Source organism: Pleurodeles waltl, chromosome 4_1 (assembly GCF_031143425.1).
Source record: "Pleurodeles waltl isolate 20211129_DDA chromosome 4_1, aPleWal1.hap1.20221129, whole genome shotgun sequence".
Lineage (NCBI taxonomy): Eukaryota > Metazoa > Chordata > Amphibia > Caudata > Salamandridae > Pleurodeles > Pleurodeles waltl.
The window spans coordinates 29,401,607-29,429,118 of NC_090442.1; the positions used below are offsets into that span (position 1 = coordinate 29,401,607).

Here is a 27,512-nt window from a genome sequence, read left to right on the forward strand (position 1 = left end):
GCTGTTGGGTGGGTGTGTGCCTGTGTTTGTGTACTTTGGGAGGAAGGCTCAAAGACACACTGGTAGAGGACACAGGGGATGTGTGAATGGTAGTGGGGGTGGTAAGTGCACCTGAGCGGTGTGTGGTGATGGGCGTGCTGTTGATGTAGGTAGTGGCTGAAGATGTAGTGCATGCAGGTGTGAGTGGAGACGAGACAGCAGGGAGGAGGAGGACAAGGAGGAGGGGGACACAGTGGAGGCAGTGGATGTTGGTATGTGTGCATGGGTATGATGCTTGTGTGAGTGCCGGTGGGATGTGTGGTGCTAATGTTTGCCTGAGCCACCCTTGTGTGTTGAGGTGTGTGCATGCTGGTCTGATGGCGTGCTTGGGATAGGCTGAGGTACAGGGGATTGGTTCTGGGTGGAGGAAGTTAGAGGGGGGAGGCTGGACACACGGACAATGGCTGCCATCTGTGCTGAGGCCAGAGCCTGAAATGCTCTCTGTTGGGCTGCCTGGCCAGAACGAATGCCCTCCGGCTAGGCATTTGTTTGTTGCAAATGCCTCTCGACACCCTGGATGGCATTCACAATGGTAGATTGCCAACAGTGAGGGATCTCAGGAGGTCAATAGTCTCCTCACTGAGGGCAGCAGGGCTGACTGGGGCAGGGCCTGAGGTGCCTGGGGCGAAGGAGATGCCCACCCTCCTGGGTGAGCGGCCACTGGACACACACTGAGGGGCTGCTGGGAGGGCTGTGTTGGTAGGGGGTGGCGGCTGTACCTGTTGATGCGGGGGACACAGAGAGGCCCGCCACCGCAAGGGAGCTCCCATCAGAGGAGGAGTCGCTGCTGTCACCTCCTGTCCCCGTCGTGGAGCTCCCCTCGCCCTCCGTCCCACTGGTGGCTTCAGACTCCGTTGTCTCGTCCTCGAGGGCCAAGTGGGATGCAGCTCCCTCCTGCTCCGGTGCCACTGCTCCTCAGCCTGATGATGCTATTGCACACAAGAACAGGAAGACCACAAAAAGGGGGGATGAAGACAGAAGAAAGACATGTTCAGTGCATGCAATATCACTACAGTTGGCAGACACTACAGACACAGCAGCCTTCTGCACTACGCCATGCACTTATAGTTCCTAGATTATTCACAGGGCCATCGGGTACAAGGCCAATGCCCGATTGTTGCACACATGGAAGTCACAGGAGCCTGACTAGGTGTAGATGGCTCTTACCGCCGGTGGGGTTGGGGTGCCACATAGGTTGCCTCACAAAGCGACCTTGCCTACAAAGCTCACCCTGGCCTAGGGGAACCCACTGCCCACTTCCCCCACCCAGACACCTCGTATTGCACGCAGAGTCAGATGGATGTGACTGTACTCACCCCCTTGTGGCTGCTGTGATGCCTTCAAGCGCCCATCCAACTCTGGATACGCCACCGCCAGGATCCGGAACATCAGGGGGGTCATGGTGCGACGGGCACCCCTCCCACGTTGGGAGGCCATCCCAAGCTGGGCCTCCAACGTCTTCTTGCTCCAGCAGCGATTGTCCTCCCATCTTTTCCGACAGTGGGTGCTCCGTCTGTGGTGGACCCCCAGGGTCCGGATGTCCTTGGCGATGGCACGCCAAATATCCTTCTGGTGGGTGCTGACCTACAGGAATAGTACAGGGGACAAGGAAAAGCTTTAACCATCGGGACCGTCACAGTCATTGGCCCACGTTCCCACCATTGCCCTGACACACATACACTCACGGTCCGCTCATGCAGGGCTCAGTCCCCCCCCCATGTATCTTCCATCCACACCACTCCAAACAGGCATTGCCCATGCAGCATGCTCACAATGTACTCATCTGTTTGTCTGGAGGACCGTAGAGTAGCGTGTACTGGGGGAGGACCCCATCCACTAACTTCTCCAACTCCTTCGAAGTGAAGGCAGGGTTCCTTTCCCCAGACACATGAGCCATCGTCGCTTCCAGACTCAGGTCACAGCAGCACTTGCAGTGTAGGTCCTCTCTTGTTGAAGGTCAGGTATCAAGTGAGTGTACAGATAGAAAATGGCGGTCACGTCCGCGGCGGTGCGCACTGTCACCGCCAGCGTACATCGTCATTGGCTCCTGGGACCCATAGGGTCCAATGTTAACCAACGCAGGATTGCGCCGCGGTCTTCGACCGCCTACCGCAACGGTGTAAAACGCCAGCGCAGTTACCTCATATCCCGTTGTCCCACCTTACAGGTCAGGCAGCTGCCATTTCAGGGGGCCACATGGCATTAATAATAACTGCGTCACACCTATCTAGGCCTTGCATACACCCAGTAACAGGCACATTGCCGATTTAGAAATTTGTGCAAATGACATTTTGTAATACCTCAGTGTTGGCTGACTCTCTGCTCACTGTTCTCCTCCATAGGACACGTCTGCTGGGGCAGGTGATGAGATGGCGGCATCCTCCGGTGTACAGACCGCTGGTGGACCTGTCGACAATGGACGAGATACATGTAATAGTCACCTACAGACTTGATCGTGCAACAATCAATGAACTGTGTGCCCAGATGGAGCCAGACCTGATGTCAGCTATCTGCCATCCCACAGGAATACCCCCTCTAGTCCAGGTCCTGTCAGTACTCCATTTCCTGGCAAGTGGATCTTTTCAAATTACAGTGACCATTGCATCAGGGATGTCCCAGCCAATGTTCTCTAACGTGTTGTCCAGATTGTTGTCTGCCCTGCTGAAACACATGCACAGCTACATCGTTTTCCCTCAGGTGGAGGATTCGCCTACAGTGAAAGGTGACTTCTATGCCCTGGGACATATCCCCAACATCATTGGTGCCACTGATGGTACACATGTGGCATTAGTACCCCCCGCAGGAGTGAACAGGTGTACAGAAACCGGAAGTACTACCATTCTATGAATGTGCAGATGGTGTGTTTGGCCAACCAGTACATCTCCCATGTGAATACCAAGTTTCCTGGCTCAGTGCATGACGCTTACATTCTGAGGAATAGCAGCATCCCTTATGTGATGGGGCAACTCCAGAGGCACCCTGTGTGGCTAATTGGTGAGGACAAGGACCCTATACCCTGTGAATAGTTATCTGGGTCTGGGGTTGTCCCTACGGGTTAGTGTGTGTCTAACAGTTGTCCCTCGACATTTGCAGGTGACTCTGGGTACCCCAACCTGTCATGGCTACTGACCCCAGTGAGGAATCCCAGGACAAGGGCAGAGGAACGCTACAATGAGGCACATGGGTGAACTAGGAGGATTATAGAAAGAACCTTTGGCCTCCTGAAGGCCAGGTTCCGGTGCCTCCATATGACAGGTGGTTCTCTCTGCTACTCACCAAAGAATGTGTTCCAGATCATCGTGGCCTGCTGTATGCTGCACAACCTGGCTTTGCGACGACAGGTGCCTTTTCTGCAGGAGGATGGTCCAGCTGTAGGTCTTGTGGCAGCTGTGGAGCCTGTGGACAGTGAAGAAGAGGAGGCAGAAGAAGAGGATATCGACAACAGAAACAACGTTATCCAGCAATACTTCCAGTGAGACACAGGTAAGAAGATATCACTGTTCCATAGTTATTGTAAATACACATTTGTGAAAGCACAGACTGACTCCAGATTGTTTTGTGATTCAAGGGTGTTTATTTCTGTGCAAATAAGTGGAGGGGGTTGTAAAATGGGCAGGGTTGATCGTGGAAGAATGTCCATGGCTGAGTCCAGTCTATTCATTTCACAGGTGCATTGTCCAAAGGGGCATAGGAAGTGGAGCTAGGGCAGTTGATGGATGGACAGGGTGACAAAGTGGGACAGAAGGATGACATTCAGGGGGGTCTCATTTCCTGGCGGGGGTCTTGGCATTGTTCTCTGTCTCGTTCCTGGATCACAGGGACCGTTTGCGGGGTGGTTCTTCATCTGCAGGGGGTGGGGTGCTGGTGTCGTGGTCCTCTGGCGGTGCCTCCTGTCCACTAGCGCCGGCGGAGGTGGCGGGCTGTTCATCATCCAGGCTAGTGTCAGGGGCCCCTTGTTGTGCCACAGTGTCCCTCCTGGTGTTGGCAAGGTCCTTCAGAACCTCTACAATGGTGACCAGGGTGGTGTTGATGGACTTGAGTTCCTCCCTGATCCCCAGATAGTGTTCCTCCTGCAGCCGCTGGGTCTCCTGAAAGTTGGCCAGTACCGTTGCCATCGTCACCTGGGAATGATGGTACGTTCCCATGATGTTGGAGAGTGCCTCGTAGAGAGTGGGTTCCCTGGGCCTGTCCTACCCTGTCGCACAGCAGTCCTCCCAGTTCCCCTGTTTTCCTGTGGCTCTGTCCCCTGAACCGTGTGCCCACTGCCACTGCCCCCAGGTCCCTGATTTTCTTGGGGTGGTGGGTTTGCCTGGGTTCACTCTGCTGCTTGATGTGTCTTGGGGACAGATGGATGGGTCCGCTGGGTGGGTGCTGTGCTGGTGTTTCCTGAGTGGGGAGGCTCTGTGGTGGCTTGTGCCAGTGTCAGGGGAACCGACTGTCCTGAGGTCCCAGACAGGCCGGGCTGGTCATCTTGATCCAGTTGGACAGAGCTGCTGTCATCACTGTGGGCCTCTTCTGTGGGGGTACTGGATATGTCTAGTACCTCCTGTCCGGTGACGTTGGTTAGGGGTCCTGCAGGGGTGTAAACGCATGATTATTGCATCTGTGGGTGCCATTGTGTGCAATGGGTGAGTGACCCTGTACTCCAGTGCTTGCATTCTTGTCTAGGACCTTGTGTGATAATTGGTTTAGGGTCTGTGTGGGTATCTGTTGTGGACATGCTTTGGTGATGGGTGTCCATGCTTTGGTGTTGCATGTAGGGCTTGGTGTTGGGATGTGTGGGTTGTGATAGTGGGACATTTGTGAGGTGTTGGGGTGATGGGGTGAGGGTGGGGGTATGTGATAGCATGCAGGTAGAGATTGCCTTACCAGAGTCCATTGGGGGTATGTGATAGCATGCAGGTAGGGTGGGGGGATGAGGTAGTAAAGATTTGCCTTACCAGAGTCCATTCCTCCTGCTACTCCTGCAAGGCCCTCAGGATGCAGTATAGCCAAGACTTGCTCCTCCCATATTGTTAGTTGTTGGGGAGGAGGTGGGGGTCCGCCGCCAGTCCTCTGTACTGCAGTCTGGTGTCTTGAGACCACGTAACGCACCTTCCCCCGTAGGCCGTTCCACCTCTTCCTGATGTCATCCCTAGTTCTTGGATGCTGTCCCACTGCGTTGACCCTATTGACTATTCTGCGCCATAGCTCCATCTTCCTAGCAATGGCGGTGTCCTGCACCTGTGATCCGAATAGCTGTGGCTGTACCCGGACGATTTCCTCTACCATGACCCTTAGCTCCTCCTCAGAGACCCTGGGGTGTTGTTGAGGTGCCATGATGTGGTGTGGGTGATGTGTGTTGTGATGTGTGAGGGGATGTGTTTGTGTGTGTTGTCTGAGGTGCGTAGATGGTGTGTGAGTGATGGTGTTGTGTGCCTGTAGATGCTAGTGTTGTTTCTGGTGGTGTCTCTCTCTGGCCTTCTTTCTCAATTTTGGTAGTAAGGGTTTGTGGGTGATGTGGGTGTGTGTTTTATATTGTATTGGGTGTGTGGGAATGGTGTGTTTATGTGCATCAGGTGTGTGTATTTTGAATAGTTCAATGTGGTTGTGTTTTGTAAATGTGTGTGTATTTTGAGCGCGGCGGTGTGTTCCGAAAGGTTTGGCACAAACCATCTTGTCCGGAAAAGCGCCAAGCCATGAGTTGAAGGTTTCCCTGTTGAAGAAGAGGGTGTCTGTTGCCCATCTGATCTTTCAAAACATCCGGTAATGAGGGGATCAGCACAGGGCAATCTAGCGACATCTCCATCAGAATAGTAAACTAGAGTTGTGGTCTCCAGAAAGGAGTGATCAGTATCAGGTCGGCTTGTTGAAGGAGGGTTTGGGCTGCAACCCTCAGGATCAAGAGAAATGGGGTAAAGGCATATTGCAGATGCCCCCCCCCCCAATGTTGGAGAAAGGCATCTGTGGCCTTGGCCAGATGATCTAGTCTCCAGGAGAAAAACCTGGGCACATGATGTGACAGGCAAGATGCAAACAGGTCTGTTCGGCACGGGCCCATCAATTCTGGAGGGCTCGGAAGACTGAAGGCAGTATCTTCCATTCGCTGGAGTCTCTGAGACATCTTGAGTTCCAGTCTGCCATCACATTGCACTGACCTGGAAGGTATTCTGCAGTTACCAAAATGTGATGCTTGAGACAGAACTGCCAAAAGCTCTTTGCTATCTCCGTCAGAATATGGGTGCGCGTTCTCCCCAGTTTGTTGATATAATGAACCACTGAAATATTGTCCATACGCATCAGAATGCAACATTTGGAGAGGGGAGTCAGAATCTGGATTGCGAAGGACCAGGCTAAGAGCTCTAAGCAATTGATGTGCAGTTGGGATTCCTCTAGGGACCATCGACCCCCCGGTGGAGATGTTGCCGCATCTGGTGCCCCAACCCCACCGACTGGCGTCTGATTCCAGAACTACATCTGGTTGAGAGCCGAAGATGGTGCTGCCATTCCATGCCAACATGCTTTCTAGCCACCATTGAAGTTCGGCTTTTGTCTCTGAGCTGAAAGGAATGAGATCTGAGTACCCTACTACCTTCTGGAGGTGTCTAATCTTCAATTGTTGAAGCGCACTGTAATGTAGAGGAGCAGGGAAGTTCGCTTGGACCAAGGATGCAAGCAGACCTACAATCCTGGTTAGGGATCTGAGGGAATTATGGTCTTTGTGAAGGACACACTTTATTTCTTTCCAAACCGTCTTCAGTTTGTGAGGAGGTAGAGAGAGGAGAAAGGACTGGGAGTTGATCTTAAAGCCTAGAAACATGCAATGGGAGGGAGAAAGGACCGATTTCTTATAGTTGATAAGGAAGCCTAGATCCTATAACAACTGGAGTGTCCAATTCAGGTGAACCATAAGTGTGTGAAACTATTGGGCCAATATAAGGAAGTCGCCTAAATAAATTATGAGACGAATGCCTCTGGAGCGGAGGGCCTCTACCACCCGACGCATCACTTTGGTGAAACAAAAAGGGGGGATGATAGACCAAAAAGGAGAACTTTGAATTGGAACCACTGGCCCTTCCACTGAAATTGAAGGAATTTTCGGTGAGGGTGCCAAACTGGAATTGAGAGATACACGTCCTTCAGATCCAAACGCACCATCCAGTCCCCCTCTCGAAGAATGTCCCTCAGAAGATGGATTCCCTCCATTTTGAAATGGCGATATAGAAGCCAACCATTGAAATCTTTTGGGTTTAAGACAAGATGGGAACCTCCCCCTTTTTTCGTTAGTATGAAAATATTGCTGCAGAAGCCCGAAATTTCCGGGCGGCAGTGGCATGTGGCATCTTTCAATAAGAGCTGGTCTATTTCCTGTTGAATAAAGATCTGATCTGTTTGGGAAAAATAGAGAAGGGGGAAATATTTGTTGGGGAACTCTGTAAAATTCTAGCTTGAAACCCTTGATTGTTTCCAAAACCCACGGGTCTGAGGTCAGGAGCGACCAGTTGTTCAGGAAAAACTGTGTCCTGCCCCCCAAGATTACAGACGTTGATGGAATTAGGCTTACCCTGGGTATTTGTTCTAGAATTGTACCCGGCGTGGGTTCTTTAGGAGTCCCTGTTGTAGCAGGGGCAACCCCCTCGGTTTCTGGCTGGGTAGAAGATATCCTTGCCCTGGTTGTAGTAATCACGACCTCCGGAGGAGAAAGGGCTGGGGCTATGGTTGACAACCAGCCTTCGCAAAAAGGCGCTGGTTCAACACCTTCTGGATAGAGCTTTGAGCCTTTTCAAGGGTTGTAAAGGTGTCCCAGATCTTTTACAAATTTGTCACCAAAGAGAGACCCATTGTCAGTTTTCTTATGCCAGCGTATATTAGTGTCTTAGCAAATATATAATAAATGGAGACGTTTGCAAGAGTTATGTTCACATGATGTTGAAATGTTCCTCCTCTTAATTGTAGGTACTTCAGTTTTGAGTGGTATAGCAAAAATATGCAGAACACACAACCCTTTACTGGTGCAGAGTTAATGGAAGTAAGCCATTACACATTATTTGTGGTGATTGCCCAGATTTCGAGATAGATATTCCCTTTTGAGTAGAGTGCTGCTAGTGGTGACTTGGGATGTGTTATACTTGGTCAGCTGTCCTTTACTAAATTGCACAAGTTTTTCTCATCTACAATATGTTTATCTCGGGTCATTGATGTTACTGGTCTAACAAAAACATGCCTTGTTGTCAAATATTTTATTTAACACGATTTTATTGAAGCTGTTATCGTTTTTGCCTTTACCATTTGAACATGTGTTTCCTATTTTATGGGCCTTATTTGGTCTTATTTATGTGCGAGATCTCATAAATCCTTTTTAATCTGTTGTATCTTGGTGTCATAGAAGCTTTCTGCGGTATATGATAACATCTGCCCAGTTCTCTAAGCTTTGGTTTTTCGCATTTTGTAGTCTTGAATGTGATTGGTGTGATTCTGCTCCTATTGCTACTTTGATGTTATGGCTTGGAATGTGGGATAACGTACCACATCCTTATATTATAAGAATATAGCAAGTTACAGAGGAATTGCATGACTATACAGAGCAATGAGGCCGAAAGGAGGGCTCCTTTATATTATAGGTACTCGCAAACCTTTTTCCAGGGAACACAAAGTTTGGTCAGTGATGTAAATATAATAAATAATCGCATTTTTTTTATTTTTGTTGCAGAAAGAGGAAGGATGTAAATGCTTTAGTTATATGCAAGGCCACTGGAATTATCTGGCAGAAATGACCAAATTATGCAGCAGGGCTGAGCAATTTATGTGGCAAGAAAAGTCCAGTTACGCATTTAAATCAACAGCTCCAACTCAGACAAATGTGAGAACTATTGCATTGCAAATGCTTGTTTTACATTTAATAAATAGCAAAGAAAGAAAGCATAAAACGAAGCCTCCGGTCCTGACATAGAATCCCTGACACGCCTGAGAAGAGCTTCCTCGCATTCCGTGCTGGTGCTGACTCTATCGCCGCTGACCCGGAAGTGGTTCTCCAGATTGGCCTATGGGGACCTTCAGGCTATCTTTTGTCGGTGCTGACTCTGCCGGCGCTAACCCTGGAGTGATTCCCCTGACATGCCTGAGGCGAGCTTCCTCGCATTCCGTACTCGTGCTGACTCTGCCGCCGCCGGCCCGGAAGTGATTCTCTGGATCGGCCCATGAGGACCTCCAGGTTATTTTCTGTTGGTGCTGACTCTGCCGCCGCTAACCCTGGAGTGATTCAACTGACATGCCTGAGGCGAGCTTCCTCGCATTCGCTGCTGGTGCTGACTCTGCCTTGTCTGACCTGAACACTGTAATACTTCAATGCATGAGAGGCCCTTTACGGTATCCGTTGCTAGTGCTGTTGCTGCCCCAGCTTACCCGGATATTATACTCACGTGCCTCAGAGGAGCTTCGCAATATCCGGTGCTAGTCCTGACGGGCTCCGATCACCCGGAAGGGAATCTGTTCAGCAGTTCCTCGCAGAGGGTGAAGTGGAGATTTCCAGACCAGACTGAGGTGAGTCTTGGGGGGCCCGGGGCAGAGGGAAGCGGGGGGGGGGGGACACTGCAACGGGGGTAGGAGGGCCTGGGGTGGGGGAGGAGGAGGAGCCGGTGCAGAAGGGGAGGAGGCGGACACTGAAATGGGGAGGAGGGCCCGGGGTGGTTGGGGAGGTGGGAGAGGAGGAGGGGCTGGGGCAAAGTGTGTGTGGGGGGTGAGGAAGGTGCCTAAGGGGAAGGGGCTGTTTCAAAGGCAGAGGGGCAGGAGGAGGGGCTGGTGCAGAGACGTTGATCTGTGTTGTTAGCTGTTGTGCCCCTTGGGGTGTTAACTTCAACAGCATCAATTATTGTGATGTCATCAGAGTCACCTACGACACTTCCTGGGAGAATTAAGTGACAACACTCATATGTTGTCACTTCCTGTGTTGGCATCAGGGCAAAGGGCAAGTGATGTCACTTCCGCTATTCCTGGTATCTTGATGAATACAACATTTTCTAGCTTTGCGTTAAGAATTTTAGATTCTATTAAGGACACAGAGGCGAGGATTATGCTTCTCAATCTTTACTACTCAAAAAAACAGTAGCCAATAAAAAAACAGTAAACACACACTAAATGAGGCTTTGAACCACGCCTCTCATAAACCACCAATAGTAGTCCAACACAGTCTATAAACTGGAGAGGCACAATCTGACTTCCTCTTTCTTTGTAAAAATTCAATACCACTCTCGGACCATATCCGGAAAAGACTCCCCTGGAAGGCTTGAAATCATCAGACTCATTGTCATTTCTGCCAAAAACGAACTCAGAAGATCCACAAAACTTTACCCCTGTTTGGAATCTGTTTCTGAAAGAGAAAACAATTATGAGACTCAAATCTAATACAACTGGTAAACTCAAGGGTGGGTAAAAATACCTTCATAACAATGCAAAGTATGCAATTAATTTTATTTACTGGGTGGGATAATCCTCGCCTCCGTGTCCTTAATAGAAACATTTTAAACATGGAGTCACTAGACCAATTGGCAGCTCTAAGAATATTTTCTAGCCTAGAACCCATAAGAAAAGCTTTTGATGCCATAGCACCTCTGGTGGAATGAGCACCATATAAGGACATATCAGTGCCTGCTTCTGACATTACCCAGCGTGCCAAAGTGGCAGCTGAAACCGGTTTGAAAGGTTTTTGAATGGATAGCAGAAGAGGTCCAAGAGGATCGGTTCTATAACTAGCAGTGCGTTCCTCATAAACCTTTATTCACTTAACCACACAGCGATTTGCATTATGAGGAAAAGCAGGATAATGAACAGAAGTAGACATGCATTTTGTACCTTTAGATATAAGAAAAGAAAGTCCATAAGGAGAGAATAACCTACCTGCTAGATCTAAGACTTTCACATCTAAAACTCTACAACATGAGATCAAACATAACAACATGGTCAATTTGGCCGATAATTGTTTAATTGATAACACATGATTGTCAGGCCAATTGCTCAAGAAGGATAGCACAATATTTACATCCCACAGCTGTAAGTAACGTGGTTTGGGTGAATTCGCCAGCCTGATACCTTTAAGCAATTTACATACTAAGGGATGTTGACCTACTGGTTTATTATTTATCAATGAATGTCCTGCAGAAATAGCTGGTCTAAAGTTATTTACTGACCTGTAACACAAGCCTGATTCAGCGCATTCGAACAAAAAGTTTATAGTGTTTTTGATCTCGGATCCCACTGGATCCACTTCCCTTGGAAGGCACCAACCCACCCACTTTTTCCATGCCAGAGAGTATCTTTTGTGGGTGGACAGAGCCCAAGCTTGTCGTATAAAAGAGGTAGCTGAAGACGAAAGGCCTTGCACTTGTGAATGTCTCCCAATATATTCCAGGCCATGAGATGCTCTGATAGCAGAAGGGGATGAGGAGATCCCACAGAATCCAGAAGGAGCTGAGGAAATACCAGGAGCTGCAGAGGTAGAGCAATAGAGAGTTCTAGAAGAGATGGAAACCACGGTTGACTCTTCCACACCGGCGTGATGAGAACCACAGATGCTGCTTGGCGTCGCGTGAGCGCCGCTACTCTTGGGATCATGGCAAACGGGGGGAAAGCATAATTCATTTGTATTGACCCATCCTGTAAAAATGCGTCTGTTGCCAATGCCGACCGATCCGGTCTCCAGCTGAAAAAGTTTGGAATCTGAAAATTTAGATGAGATGCAAACAGGTCCACCTGACACAGACCCATCAAAGACATGATTTTCTGAAACACAAAAGGGTGAAGTATCCTATCGCTTGAATCCTTCAGAAACTGGGAATTCCAATCTGCCACCAGATTGTCCTTGCCCGGAAGAAATTCCGCTATCACCATGATCTTCTGAGCTAGACATAGATGCCAAAAATCTCTGGCAATCTTCGGCAAAAGGCGTGACCTGGTCCCTCCCAAATGAATGATGTATCCCACCGCGGACACATTGTCCATCCTCAGGAGAATGCAACAAGTGCTCTTGAGCGGGGAGAGGGATCTGATGGCGAACGAACCCGCTAGAATTTCCAGACAATTCATGTGAAGCTAAAGCTCCTCTGAAGACCATCGACCTCCTGTCGAAAACTGTCTGCACCTCGCTCCCCAGCCCCAACGACTCGCATTTGACCCTGTCACAAACTCTGGTGACCCTCCAAAAATGGCTCTGCCGTTCCAGGCTTCCATATGAGAAAGCCACCACTGGAGTTCCTCTCGGGGTTCGAGAGGGAGCGGAACCAGATGATCGTCCGAAAAGCCCTGTTGAAGGTAGTGAATCTTCAGTCTCTGTAAGGCCCTGTAATGCAGAGGCCCTGGGAAAACTGCTTGAATTGATGAAGCAAGAAGACCCACAATCCGTGCTAGGGATCTCTACTGTCTGATTCGATAATGTCACTCTCAGTTCCCTCTTGATCAACTTTTTTTTCTGGGAAGGAAGTAACAATTGAGCTTTCACTGAATCCACCTGGGATCCCAAGAATTCCATTTGCTGAGACGGTATCATGGATGACTTCTTGTAATTGATCACAAATTCTAGGTCCTGAAGGAGAGAACCCACCCAATGCATGTGAGTCAGCAACAGGGACTGATCTTGTGCCAGGATAATCATTTCATCTAGATAGATTATCAGGCGAATACCCCTCCCATGAAGGTGTTCCACCACAGGTTTCAAAAGTTTGGTGAACACTCACAGGGCTGAAGACAGGCCAGAGGGGAGCATGAGATATTCGTACCAACTGTCCCTACAACGAAACTGAAGAAACCTGTGTGAAGGGGCTAGGGGAACCAATAAGTATGCATCCTTGAGATCCAGACGAACCATCCAGTCTCTGTCCTGAAGTAGGTCTCGCAAAAGATGGATGCCTTCCACCTTGAAATGGCGGTAGACTACAAACGGATTGAAATTTCTGAGGTTGAGGACTAACCTCTGACCGCCTCCTTTCTTTTAAATCAGGAAAACGTCGCTGCAAAAAACCATTGGGTGACGGAAAGTTAATGCAATAGCTTTCTTTGCAAGCAGATCTTGAATTTCGCAATCTATAAAGGGTTTGGTCTAGTTGGGGAAAAAAGGATAGGAGGTGGAAGCGAGGGTTGCAGAGGGATGGAAGTTAACTCTATGGTGTACCCTTGTTCTGTATTCAGAAGACATACGTCTGAAGAAATAGAGGCCCAATTTTGAACAAAATACATTAGTCTGCCTCCTAAATGGATTGAAGGAAAAGGAAGTTTTATTACCTGCAGAGGTGTTGTCAGTGGCCCTGAAACCTATGCCGGACCCTCGGGTGTTGCGGTTGCATGGGCCTCTGTATCTGGAGGGGTAAAAACCTGCTTGTGAAGGCTCTTGGGTATAACCCCTGCGTCCTGAAAAAATTCCCTTTGAAGGACCTTGTTGGTATCCTCGGCCGGTAGAACATCCTCAAAATCGACCGGTCCTTCCAAAAAGAGGGTTCATCATTCATTTGAGGGAAGACTGAGACTTATCCAGAGATGTGAATGTGTTCACAAATTTTGCAATATCCTTCACAAATCTGTCTCCAAATAATTGCCCCTCAGCCAGGGGACCTGCTTCGGCCAAAGCCAGATCTAACAATTGCGGATCAATGCGCAATACGACAGATTTCCTTCTTTCTGATGCCAAAGCACAGTTTGCATTCCCAAAAAAATAAATTGCTCGATGAGTCCACCCGGCCAGAACCTCTGGGTGGATACGGCTCCTGTTTCCTGAGCCTGATGGTCTAATTCTAGAATTTTATCAAGAGGTCCTGAAACACCCAGAAGCTTGTCCTGACAAGCCCTTACAGCTCTATCTATCCCTTTTTTCGGATCTTTATTATATTTCTTGAGGAAAGTCACCATAGTATTATCAATTTCAGGGGTGACCCCAGTTTTATGAGGAAGATCAGGGAGAGGACATTCTGACCTCAATCTGGATCGGACATCTTTTTCAAACCCTTTCCTAATATGCAACTGCATATAATCTGCCACCACAGGGGCTGGGGCCCAGTCAGAAAGGTTTAAAAGCGAAAGGAGAAGGAATAGAGTAGGAGGAAAGTTTGAGCTTCTTAGCGTGTTTCTTAGCTTTAAGGGAGTCATGCGAAGAAGATGAGTCGGAATCAGAATCCGCAAGAGGAAAAGATAAAGGAGTAGGAGAGTTAGAGGCATTAGCGTAAGCATGTTCAGAAGTAGAAGGCAGAGAAATATGGGCCAACTTGCTCGCATGAGGCCAAAGTTGTTCAGCTGAGGGGATAGACGGAGATGAGGTATCTCCAGAAGGAAATTAAGGTGAAGTAGGACATGCTAAATCATCAAGTCTTTTAGACAAAGGTTGGAGGGCAGAAGTAATAACTTTATCTAAAGATTTCTGCACTGAGGAATCAATAACCTGATCAAAACAGGGATCAAAGTAATAATTCTCATCTTCATCAGACTCATACATCTCTAAGCCTTGGTCATAAATTTAGTAATCTGACATGATAAATGCCACAATCAGCTTCCTCAAGGGACCCTCAATACAAAATTCTACTGCAAGAAATATTTGCCAACCAATTCTTAATTATTGCAGCCCCAGCCTTCTTTGGTCAGGGACGTCAAAATCAGAAGAAAGCTGCACTAGTCTTTAGGAACAATAAATCCTTGAAGGAAACAAAGTGATCCGATGGAGCACGGTTGTTATCTTTAATAATGTTCAAAACTCGTATGAGGAGGGAAGTTGACAAACGTCACTTTCCCTCCCAAACACCTTGCGCACGTGTGTAGCCCAATTGGGCTGTTCTGTGCGTCTTGCGATGCGCTTCACTAAAGCGAACCGGAAGTCAGGCAAACGCTGCCTGACCAACCGGTCGCGAACAAAAAATAAAGGATTCCTGGACGCCTCCGATGAGGCGAACAACCGCTCCAGAAGTGGCCAAAGAAGACTGATTTCTGTCAGTGCACGCAGAATATTAATTGAAAGGGAACCAATTAAATAGATTACGACGCTTGCAACACGCACCTAGACGGGCCCACAAGAAGAGGAGCGCGCGCTATCAACAGGAAGACACTACCATGAAAAACAAGAAATACTCCAAGAAATACCGAGTATACACAATACAACACCTTGAGTGAAATAAATCAATGAGATGGGGAGGCACTTATCTGACTGCGGAACAGCAAAGAAATAGGAAGTCAGATTGTGCCTCTCCAGTTTATAGACTGTGTTGGACTACTATTGGTGGTTTATGAGAGGTGTGGATCAAAGCCTCATTTAGTGTGTTTTCTGTGCTTACTGTTTTTTTATTGGCTGCTGTTTTTTTGGGTAGTAAAGATTGAGAAGCATAATCGGAGCCTCCGGTCTTGACATAGAATCCAACAGCCTGCCAGGCCCTTCCAGATGAAGCAGGTTCACTACTTAACTAACTGAGGTTACTTCGTTATAGACCTGGACTCTAGTCATCAGCATGTCTAGGGTAGTGAGTGACCCTGAGCCCTCATTATGATGCTTCTATGCCCTTCTGGTTTGATCTGTCAGACCCAGACACTCCCTACTGAAGCAGGTTCAGTGCTTAACTAACTCAGGTTACTTGGGTATAGATGTAGACTCTAGTCATTAGCATTGCCTGGGCTGTGAGTGACCCTGAGCCCTCATTATGATGTGTCTGTGCCCTTCTGGTTCTATCTGTTAGACCCAGGCCCTCCCAGCTGAAGCTGGTTCACTACTTAACTCACTCAGGTTACTTAGTTATAGACTTGGATTCTAGTCATTAGCATGTCCAGGGCCGTAAGTGACTCTGAGCCCTCATTATGATGCTTCTGTGCCCTTCTAATTTTAACTGTCAGACACAGGCACTCCCAGCTGAAGCAGGTTCATAGCTTCACTAACTCAGGATCCTTAGTTATTAATGTAGACTCTAGTCATTAGCATGTCCAGGGCAATGAGTGACCCTGAGTCCACTTTATGATGCTTCTGTGCCCTTCTGGTTCTATCTGTCAGACTGGGGCTCTCCCAGCTGAAGCAGGTTCATAGGTTTCAGACCCATAATCTGCAGCTCTGCCATGGTCATTAATCACAGACCTACACTCAAGTCCTGTGCAGGCCCAGACAGTGCCAGGGCTGCGAAGCACCCTTGACCTCATTAAGGTTCGACCGTGCTTTGCAATGTTCAAAAGACAAGAGTTTCTATTTATCACCCAATAGAGCAGTACACAAACCGATAACATAGAGCTCCACCCAACCTTGAGCCAACATATCCCAAAGCAGAATACATGGTAGGTCCTAAACACTACTTTGTGGACATCATAGTCATAATTTCGTTGCTTCTTTCTGAAACATGCATTTAATACTTTCACTCCGCCCAGAGCCACTTTCAACACTACCAGTGATGGACAAACAACCCTACAGGGTCTTCCTAAAAAGTTCAAAGGGTATTGCCCCCAGTTGTATTATGCAATGCAAATCTGTACGATTCACCCTGTTCCAAATCTCTTTTAAGAATAGTTTCTATATCTTTGGAGGTCAACTGATCGCCATTATCAGCCAAAAGGACTTTCTGATTACTCTCTTTATGACAACCTCCTTTGGAAACGTGATAACAGAACACGTGGGGACCTTATTCGCAATATCCATTTCAAACCCCCAGAATGCTTATCCGTTAAAAAAAAGAGATAAATGGGAATCATACGAAGTAGCAAAGGGCAGAGAATGTCCAGAGCAATTTGATGCCAGGGGTGAGTGGGGTACTCTCTGCACACTGATGGGGTAATCTGCACCTTTTTAGTCTTATCACTCTTATTGCACTCTAAACACTCCGTCCGGCTGTGCCCAATCTGAAGATCCATACCTGACCACCAATAACTGCTCCTCAACCTTACGTTTGTCTTGCACATCCCGAGATACCTTACATGCGCTTAATCAATAAGTTGTCAGTGCAGAACAGTGTGCTCCCAGGCAACACTGTTCTGCACTGACAAGTTATCCTTGATTTTGCTGATAACAGTCTTTCAGTGCCACGCCCATGGCTTCTTTTCGATCGTGCCCCTGTTTCAGTTCCACTCCTAGGCCCTTGCACTGGCATCCGTAACAACACAATGAGGCAATCCTGTGGCAAAACTATGCAAATTGTGAGCATTCACAAGACACTTCTTAACATCTTCAAATTCCCTCTCACTTTCCTTACTCCACACTTAGCCTACACCCTACCCCAACTGGGCTCCTATGGCACAAGTAAATAAGTGCAAACTCAGGCCAAAATCTGGCTTAAAAAAAAGTGTTTGTGCCTCTTCTTCCTTCAGGAGTCTAGGTATTTCTTCTATGGCTTTAATTAAATCATCTTTGGGCAAGACCCCATCAGCAGAGATTACATGACCTAGGTGGTCCAATTCCTGAGAGGCAAACTTGTATTTTTTTCATTAATTAAAATCCCTTATCCCTCAAGACTCAACTACAAAAGTCTGTTAAATGATAAGTTTATGGTTGATCAGATCATACTGACAAATATAAAAGCTTTACTTATCAGCTATGGATAGGGCAGTCCTTTCAGGCAGAGCACACATGAATGGATTATAACTATATCACAGAGGGGCAGCACTGACCAGGATTTAGATGTGCAGCGGAGCAACTCCTGATACTGGTACCGCCAGAAGTAGTCTGCGCAGAACTTCACAACCTGCACATGATGAGTCTTATTTGTACAGACACCTTCAGTTGAAAGAAGCTTCTTTGTGATGCTTGTAATGTTCCTCAAGAGCAGCCAGACCTCGGGTAGCGTGGATCCTATCTAGCTCTTGACATCAGCTAGTTATTTTGTTTTAGCGACCTGTGTTTTAAGCTGGTAGTTGGACTATTGCAGATATAACTCCTAGAGGTGGGGGTGGGAGGCTGGTGGAGGCTAAACGAGGTTCCAAAGAGTTCTACATTCCGACAGCATACATCATTAATTCAGATTTTACCAATTTGAAAAGGGTGGCATATAGCATTAAAATAATGAATCATTACTTTTTACTTGAAGCCGAAACTGAGAACACGGGCTTGGCGAGAACGGGAATGAGAATGTTGGCTTAATCCTCCTGTGATAATGTTTTTTCTTTTCTCTTTTCCTTTCTTCACAGACACTTGAATTACAGAATGGGGAGAAGACAGGCTCCAGGGAAAAAAAGAAAAGTACAGTGTTCACCTGAATGTGTAAGAGGCGCACTCCCGGTTTTGCCTGTCCTTAATGTGTCAGCTTCAAGAGCACAACAAAATGATGAGCGGGACCATGAGCTGGAGCCGCTATCGGGGAGCCCGCCCAACGTGATCCTTTTATCTATGCTAGAGGAGTTGGAAGCCAAACTGGATAACTTGCAGAATACCCTAGAGGATGTACCGTCTAGAGTCGCTGGGCTTATGGAGCAAATCTGGATAGAAAAGGGTCAATATTACCTGCAAAATGGTGGTGTTTCCTTGGGGATGGTCAGTCCGGTGACAGTTAGGGATTGTTCTTTCAGAAGACCCCCTCCAATCAATCTTTCAGTCAGGGCAAGGGAGCTGAACCAGTGCCTTCAGCCTACATCTCCACAAGGTTGTGAACCACTTCAGAGCCAGTGTCTTCAACCTACATCTCCACACTGGCTTGAACCACAGCAGAGCCAGTGCCTCCAACCTATGTCTCTGGATGGCAATGGACTACAGCAGGACAGTGCTATCTCCACGTGCCCTCCTCTGGATGTTCCTGTCATCCCAGGTGAACCAAACCTTTGTCGCGCACCAACGTTTGATGAGGAAGAGGAACCCCAGCAGGACCAGTGCACACAGCCACAACCAGAGGAACTTGTGAAGAAAGAACAATTGTATGGAGATAGTTGGGGCCCACACCAGAACATCTGCCTGCATCCACCATTTCACGAAGGACTTGAGCCACAGCAAAACCACTGCAGACAACCAGTGCTCCCAGATGAGAAGGAATCAGATGAACGCATAAAGCAAGAGTTGCTGTGCTTTAATGGTGAGGGTCCACAGCAAACCCACTGCAGACAACCAGCATTTCAAGAGGAACAGAGTCTACAGCACAGCGCAAGCCTGCAGCAGGTGCTCTCTGATGCACATGAACAACATCAGAAGTGCAAGATGGAACCAATGCACCCTGAGGCACAGAATGCAGATCAGCACTACAAGCTGGAACCACTGTATCCTGAGAACTGCTATCAGAGCTACAGGCAAGTACCACTGCATCCTGAGGATTGTAATAAGAACTCAAACCTACAACCAACATGTACTGATGTGCAGGGCCCTTTGGTATCCTGCTCATTCCTGGCACAGAATACTGCTAATACAGATGGAGCTATCGCCACAGAACCATTGGAGAGAGGAAAATCAGATGTATTGCTGTTCAAAGCCATCCCAGGTATTTGTTTTTTTATAAATAAACATTCAGAACATGGACTAAAATTGTATAGTTCTGAAATAATGTAACATACAGCATCCCCAAATTGGATGTTTCCAGATTCTTAGTAAGACTTGCAAGGGGCCAAATTATAGTTGTGTGGAGTGATATTATTGGAGGCTGGAGACTTGTTCAGAAATAGGCAGAGAATTGGGACTCTGCATATGAAAATGACCTGAATTCTGGTCCGTGCATGATAGTCCATATTCCAGGCTCAAGAGCTTTGAGGAATTAGTGGCAGAATCTGTGATTTCAATCCAAGTGCTGCACTACTCATCGTCCCCTAAGTGTCAGATGCAAGTGAGGTGTTATTTATTCACTGAGAGTAGTAGAAACATTGCCCTTTTTATTGCTAGTGGAAACTGAAGCACTTTAAAGATTGGGCAGGGTCTGTGTGATGTTTGAATGTAGAGAATATAAGAGGATTTGTGGGTCTGTCGGGGTCTGCGCTTATGAGGTGAGGACGGCAGTGAGAAGAAAACGAGTGATCTGTAAATCAGGCATAATCTGTAGTGATGGAAGGGTTAGGGCAAGGTCCACTGCACCCCAGAGCGTTCAATACGACATGGTCTGTTTTTTTGTAGTGCATAGGTTCATGTGGATAGAACTGGGGGGCCTGCAACTCAGACCACAAGGGTTGGTTGGTTGGTTGTGAAACATACGGAACGACTTGATACCAGCTCCATCCAAAAACTCCTTTGTCTTCCTCAAGACTCAACTGCCAGCTATTGTCTGATACCAGCTCACACAGAAAACTCCCTCTGGCAAAAATGTCAGTAAGAAAAGTGATGACACTTCGAGTGCTTGGTTCACTTACAAAGCTTACTTCTTACCACTTTGACTTGTAGTCCACAAGCACAATGGCATAGTTCTGATGCACTGGAAGGAAACATACCACAAAAAATCAATGTAGTCTTTGTCCCACACTCTGTTACAGGCAAAACAACCCACGTCTGTCACAGAACTCTATAGATCAGTTTTTATTGTTTTGCAAAAACACGTCCACCCTCTAACAACCCTTTCCACATCCCTGTCCATGGCAGTCTGCCAGTATTGCATCATGAGTCTGTTCTTGTTAGATGTCATGCCTAAAATTCTTCATAGCTCAACTTTAACCCTGATCAAGTAGGTCGGAGCAAGTGTACCCTGAAGAAACAATACTCCACCCACCAATGAAACCTCTGGGTGGACATTGAAATTCTGGGCTCCGGAACTCTGAGGAATTAGTGGCAGAATCTGTGATTTCAATCCAAGCGTCATCCTACTCATCATCCCCAAAGTGTCCGATGCAAGTGAGGTGTTAATCATTGAGAGTGACAGAAACAGTGTGCATTTTTCATACTAATGCATACTAAACATTTTAAACATTGAGCAGGGTCTGCGTGATGTTTCGGTGTACAGAATACAAGGGGATTTGTGTGTCAGTCAAGGTCTGCTGCTTAGGAGGGGAGGAAGACAGGTTGTAGAGGAGAAGGTAATGTGTAAATAAGGTGTGGTGGGTAGTTGTGAAACCGATAGGGCAAGGTCCATGGCACTTAAAACAGTGTCTGTTTTTCTGTAGGTTGTAGGGACATGTGTGTAGGAGGCTGGACTGGCTTGTAGTGAGTACCAAGGGGTACTTGCACCTTGCACCAGGCCCAGTTATCCCTTATTAGTGTATAGGGTGTCTAGCAGCTTAGGCTGATAGATAATGGTAGCTTAGCAGAGCAGCTTAGGCTGAACTAGGAGACGTGTGAAGCTACTACAGTACCACTTAGTGTCATATGCACAATATCATAAGAAAACACAATACACAGTTATACTAAAAATAAAGGTACTTTATTTTTATGACAATATGCCAAAGTATCTTAGAGTGTACCCTCAGTGAGAGGATAGGAAATATACACAAGATATATATACACAATAGCAAAAATATGCAAGATAGTCTTAGAAAACAGTGCAAACAATGTATGGTTACAATAGGATGCAATGGGGAAACATAGGGATAGGGGCAACACAAACCATATACTCCAGAAGTGGAATGCGAACCACGAATGGACCCCAAACCTATGTGACCTTGTAGAGGGTCGCTGGGACTATTAGAAAATAGTGAGAGTTAGAAAAATAACCCTCCCCAAGACCCTGAAAAGTGAGTGCAAAGTGCACTAAAGTTCCCCTAAGGACAAAAGAGTCGTGTTAGAGGAATAATGCAGGAAAGACACAAACCAGCAATGCAACAACTGTGGATTTCCAATCTAGGGTACCTGTGGAACAAGGGGACCAAGTCCAAAAGTCACAAGCAAGTCGGAGATGGGCAGATGCCCAGGAAATGCCAGCTGCGGGTTCAAAGAAGCTTCGACTGGACGGAAGAAGCTGAGGTTTCTGCAGGAACGAAAAGGGCTAGAGACTTCCCCTTTGGTGGACGGATCCCTCTCGCATTGGAGAGTCGTGCAGAAGTGTTTTCCCACCGGAAGGACGCCAACAAGCCTTGCTACACGCAAATCGTGCGTTTGGCGTTTTTGGACGCTGCTGGGGCCCAGGAGGGACCAGGAGGTCGCAAATTGGACCTGAAGAGAGAGGGGACGTCGAGCAAGACAAAGAGCCCTCACTGAAGCAGGTAGCACCCGGAGAAGTGCCAGAAACAGGCACTACGAGGATGCGTGAAACGGTGCTCGCCGAAGTTGCACAAAGGGGTCCCACGTCGCCGGAGACCAACTTAGAAAGTCGTGCAATGCAGGTTAGAGTGCCGTGGACCCAGGCTTGGCTGTGCACGAAGGATTTCCGCCGGAAGTGCACAGGGGCCGGAGTAGCTGCAAAGTCGCGGTTCCCAACAATGCAGCCCAGCGAGGTGAGGCAAGGACTTACCTCCACCAAACTTGGGCTGAAGAGTCACTGGACTGTGGGGGTCACTTGGACAGCGTCGCTGGATTCGAGGGACCTCGCTCGTCGTGCTGAGAGGAGACCCAAGGGACCGGTAATGCAGCTTTTTGGTGCCTGCGGTTGCAGGGGGAAGATTCCGTCGACCCACTGGAGATTTCTTCGGAGCTTCTGGTGCAGAGAGGAGGCAGACTACCCCCACAGCATGCACAAGCAGGAAAACAGTCGAGAAGGCGGCAGGATCAGCGTTACAGAGTTGCAGTAGTCGTCTTTGCTACTATGTTGCAGGTTTGCAGGCTTCCAGCGCGGTCAGCGGTCGATTCCTTATCAGAAGGTGAAGAGGGAGATGCAGAGGAACTCGGCTGAGCTCATGCATTCGTTATCTAAAGTTTCCCCAGAGACAGAGACCCTAAATAGCCAGAAAAGAGGGTTTGGCTACCTAGGAGAGAGGAAAGGCTACTAACACCTGAAGGAGCCTATCAGCAGGAGTCTCTGACGTCACCTGGTGGCACTGGCCACTCAGAGCAGTCCAGTGTGCCAGCAGCACCTCTGTTTCCAAGATGGCAGAGGTCTGGAGCACACTGGAGGAGCTCTGGACACCTCCCAGGGGAGGTGCAGGTCAGGGGAGTGGTCACTCCCCTTTCCTTTGTCCAGTTTCGCGCCAGAGCAGGGGCTAAGGGGTCCCTGAACCGGTGTAGACTGGCTTATGCAGAATTGGGCACATCTGTGCCCAACAAAGCATTTCCAGAGGCTGGGGGAGGCTACTCCTCCCCTGCCTTCACACCATTTTCCAAAGGGAGAGGGTGTCACACCCTCTCTCAGAGGAAGTTCTTTGTTCTGCCATCCTGGGCCAGGCCTGGCTGGACCCCAGGAGGGCAGCTGCCTGTCTGAGGGGTTGGCAGCAGCAGCAGCTGCAGTGAAACCCCAGGAAGGGCAGTCTGGCAGTACCAGGGTCTGTGCTACAGACCACTGGGATCATGGAATTGTACCAACAATGCCAGGATGGCATAGAGGGGGCAATTCCATGATCATAGACATGTTACATGGCCATATTCGGAGTTACCATGGTGAAGCTACATATAGGTAGTGACCTATATGTAGTGCACGCGTGTAATGGTGTCCCCGCACTCACAAAGTTCAGTGAATTGGCTCTGAACAATGTGGGGGCACCTTGGCTAGTGCCAGGTGCCCTCACACTAAGTAACTTTGCACCTAACCTTTACCAGGTAAAGGTTAGACATATAGGTGACTTATAAGTTACTTAAGTGCAGTGTAAAATGGCTGTGAAATAACGTGGACGTTATTTCACTCAGGCTGCAGTGGCAGGCCTGTGTAAGAATTGTCAGAGCTCCCTATGGGTGGCAAAAGAAATGCTGCAGCCCATAGGGATCTCCTGGAACCCCAATACCCTGGGTACCTCAGTACCATATACTAGGGAATTATAAGGGTGTTCCAGTAAGCCAATGTAAATTGGTAAAATTGGTCACTAGCCTGTTAGTGACAATTTGAAAGTAATGAGAGAGCATAACCACTGAGGTTCTGGTTAGCAGAGCCTCAGTGAGACAGTTAGGCACCAAACAGGGAACATATACATGCACACCTATGAGCACTGGGGCCCTGTGTGACAGGGTCCCAGTGACACATACATATAGGCCACAAACCTATGAGCACTGGGGTCCTGAGTAGCAGGATCCCAGTGACACATAACAACCATACTGAAAACATGGTGTTTTCACTATGAGCACTGAGGCCTGGCTATCAGGATCCCAGTGAGACAGTGAAAACAGTGACAAACACCCTGACATACACTCACAAACAGGCCAAAAGTGGGGGTAACAAGGCTAGAAAGAGGCTACCTTCTCACACAACCCCCCCCCCCAAACGAAGGACAATAAGGCTAACCTTGGCCAGTTGAGACTTTATTGTCTAAGTGGTGATAAGTAGAGAGTAGCTCTGCAATAGATTGGTTACTCCCTTTATCATCCACTATATGGTTACTTCCCTGTGGGGATGTAAACCACCCTGTTTGAAGTTTTTTAGCTAAGCAACAATGTGAAGATGTATTTTCAGAGTTTCTATCAGTAAGTTTTAGTTTAGAGCAGTGGGAATTGTCCACTGAACCTATTTGTAGTGATGGAAATGCCAGACAGGGATGCTGTCTCAGAAAAGCCATAGCTGGGCAAAAACTTTGTCCATCTGGCTGGAAGAGAGAACAGGGATGCTGTTTCTCTTGAGTTGGAGCAGGGCAGGGATGCTGTCCTATTAGCTCCACACTAGGGCAGGGATGCTGTCCTAAGTGTTGTGAGGTAGTGCAGGGTTTCTGCACTAAAGTTTCTCTGGGAGGGTTGGAGGGATGCTCCATGTTAACTAAAATGGTGCTGTTTTTCTCACCAATGTTAGTTATCCCACAGAGAGGTACTTCCACCTCAGGGAGTCCAGCTTTGCCAGCTGATGATTCCCTTGGAACAGGTGCCACCCCAGGAGAGGTTTCTCCCACCACAGGAATAGTATCCTGAATGGTAGGGTGGTTAGGGGATACTGTGATACCCTTTGTACCTGTTGATGGAGAGGGATCCTGAGTTTTCAGGCCTTCTCTCCTTTGCTTTTTCATTTCACTTGAAATGAGAGGGAACAATTCCTCAGGGATGCCCAGCATGGCTGCATGGGCATAAAACTCTACATCAGCCCAACCTGAGGCCTCTAGGTCATTACCTAAGAGACAGTCTACAGGTAAGCTAGGTGATACCACCACCTGCTTAGGGCCAGTAACTCCACCCCAACTAAACTGAATTATAGCTAAGGGAAGAAACTTAGTGGAGTTATGGACATCAATAATCTTATACTGTTGTCCAATGATGTGTTGATCAGGGTGCACTAGGTTGTCAGTCACCAAAGTGAAACTGGCACCTGTGTCCCTGTAGGCCAAGGCCTCAACACCATTTATTGAAACTGCCTGCCTGTACTTATCCATTGTAAGGGGACAAGCAGCCAGTGTGGCAAGGCCAATGCCACTAGGTGTGACAGAAACTGTCTTGGGACTGATTACATCAGTTTCCACTATGGACCCATAAGTGAACCCAACTACACCCTTTGCTTGACTGTTGCCAGCAGTCCCACCACTAGTACCACTACTGCTAGGGGCACTAGAGCTTGATGTATTAGTGGTGGTAGGCTCAGGGGGTTTACCTGGACAGGACTTATCCCCTGGCCTATGGCCTCTGTTTTTACACACAAAGCACCAAGGCTTTTTAATGTGTGCAGGTTGGGAAGAAGAGGAAGAATTTGTTTTATCCCCACCCTCTGAAGAGTGTTTAAGATTTGAAGTGGGATCTTTGGTTTTACCCTTATCCCCATGCTTATCTTGAGATTTTTCACCATCTTTCTTCTTATTGCCATCTTTGTCACCCCCTGTATGAACTTTTCTGTTCACCCTTGTTCTGACCCATTTGTCTGCCTTCTTTCCCAATTCTTGGGGAGAGGTCAGATCAGAGTCTACCAGGTACTGGTGCAACAAATCAGACACACAATTATTAAGTATATGCTCTCTCAGGATTGTGTTATACAGGCTTTCATAATCAGTAACTTTACTGCCATGTAACCACCCCTCCAAGGCCTTCACTGAATGGTCAATGAAATCAACCCAGTCTGGTGAAGACTCCTTTTTGGTCTCTCTGAACTTTATCCTGTACTGTTCAGTGGTTAAGCCATAACCATCCAGGAGTGCATTCTTAAGAACTTGGAAATTATTGGCATCATTTTCTTTCACTCTAAGGAGCCTATCCCTACCTTTTCCACTAAATGATAGCCATAGGATAGCAGCCCACTGCCTTTGAGGGACATCCTGTACAGCACAGGCCCTCTCAAGTGCAGCAAACCACTTGTTAATGTCATCCCCCTCCTTATAAGGGGGAACTATCTTGTGCAGATTCCTGGAATCATGCTCTTTTGCAGGATGACTATGGGGAATACTGCTGCTGCCACCATGGGTATCTAAACCCAACTTCTGTCTTTCCTTCTCTAATTCTAAAGACTGTCTATCCAAATCCAGCTGTTGCTTCTTGAGCTTCAGTCTGGTTTGTTCCACTCTCAATCTATTGAGCTCCCTTTCTAACAATCTGTCATCAGGGTGGGTGGGAGGGTCATTTCTAGATACAGAGGTATGATGGGAATGAACAGAAGGAGACCTGTCCCTTACAGAGGCCAACTTAACAGCTTGGTTTACAGAAACATTACTACCAGTATGGTGAGAATAAATGCTTTTGCTATGATGTGAGACAACACTATTTCTATGGTGTGGCTCATCATCATTACCATCTATGCTAGATTGTCTAGTAATGGGCAGGCTAGGAAGTTTCTTTCCTGAATCTTTTCCTGGGGGAGTCCCTGAATCTGATTGGGAACTATTAGGTACTTTTTCAACAGATGGGGCACCTATGGCCTTATCCTGTTCTCTAAGCATGTTAATTAATAGTTCTAAGGCAGGATTCTTCCCTACACTCAAACCTCTCTCTATACAGAGACTCCTTGCTCTTTTCCAGCTAAGGTTGTCATATGCAAGTTTGGACAGATCAACACTTTGGCCTGTGCCAGACATTTTTTTAGAGAGAGTTAAAGTGATAGAGAAAGAGACAAAAGTTTTCAGAACTTTTTGGAAAGACAGAAAAAAACTTTTTAAACTTTTAAGAACTTTTTGAAAGTTTAGAAGTACTTTTCAGCACTTAGAAAAGAGTGAAAAGAGGAAATGCAAAACTTTTTGGCTATGTGTATATACACTGACCTTGTTTTGTATATTTTTCTCTTATGAAAAGTACAATGACAAGAGTGGTAAGTAGTCTCAAGCACTTATCCCACCACTGCACAACCAATGTAGGAGGCTGGACTGGCTTGTAGTGAGTACCAAGGGGTACTTGCACCTTGCACCAGGCCCAGTTATCCCTTATTAGTGTATAGGGTGTCTAGCAGCTTAGGCTGATAGATAATGGTAGCTTAGCAGAGCAGCTTAGGCTGAACTAGGAGACGTGTGAAGCTACTACAGTACCACTTAGTGTCATATGCACAATATCATAAGAAAACACAATACACAGTTATACTAAAAATAAAGGTACTTTATTTTTATGACAATATGCCAAAGTATCTTAGAGTGTACCCTCAGTGAGAGGATAGGAAATATACACAAGATATATATACACAATAGCAAAAATATGCAGT

The 27,512-nt window shown here is 47.5% G+C and overlaps 1 protein-coding gene, 1 long non-coding RNA gene and 1 pseudogene across 4 annotated transcripts in view; 1 reads left to right on the forward strand and 2 right to left on the reverse strand.

Annotated features, from left to right (window-relative positions):
- The window catches only part of LOC138287310 (zinc finger protein 850-like), a 369,596-nt pseudogene that overhangs the window by 104,322 nt on the left and 237,762 nt on the right, over positions 1-27,512 (reverse strand).
- The window catches only part of LOC138287305 (zinc finger protein 8-like), a 104,109-nt gene continuing 85,988 nt past the window's right edge, over positions 9,392-27,512 (forward strand). Inside the window, exons 1-2 of one of the 3 annotated variants that reach the window (XM_069227660.1) lie at positions 9,392-9,558; positions 18,136-19,409. In XM_069227660.1, coding sequence (XP_069083761.1) covers positions 18,152-19,409 — 1,258 coding nt within the window. In that variant the 5' untranslated portion in view covers positions 9,392-9,558; positions 18,136-18,151. The remainder of the gene's footprint in view (positions 9,559-18,135; positions 19,410-27,512) is intronic. The other 2 variants (XM_069227661.1, XM_069227662.1) reach the window with 2 other exon arrangements.
- LOC138287312 (uncharacterized) overlaps positions 10,086-27,512 on the reverse strand; it is a 104,556-nt gene continuing 87,129 nt past the window's right edge. Inside the window, exon 2 of the long non-coding RNA XR_011202192.1 lies at positions 10,086-10,384. This is a non-coding gene — a long non-coding RNA (uncharacterized lncRNA). The remainder of the gene's footprint in view (positions 10,385-27,512) is intronic.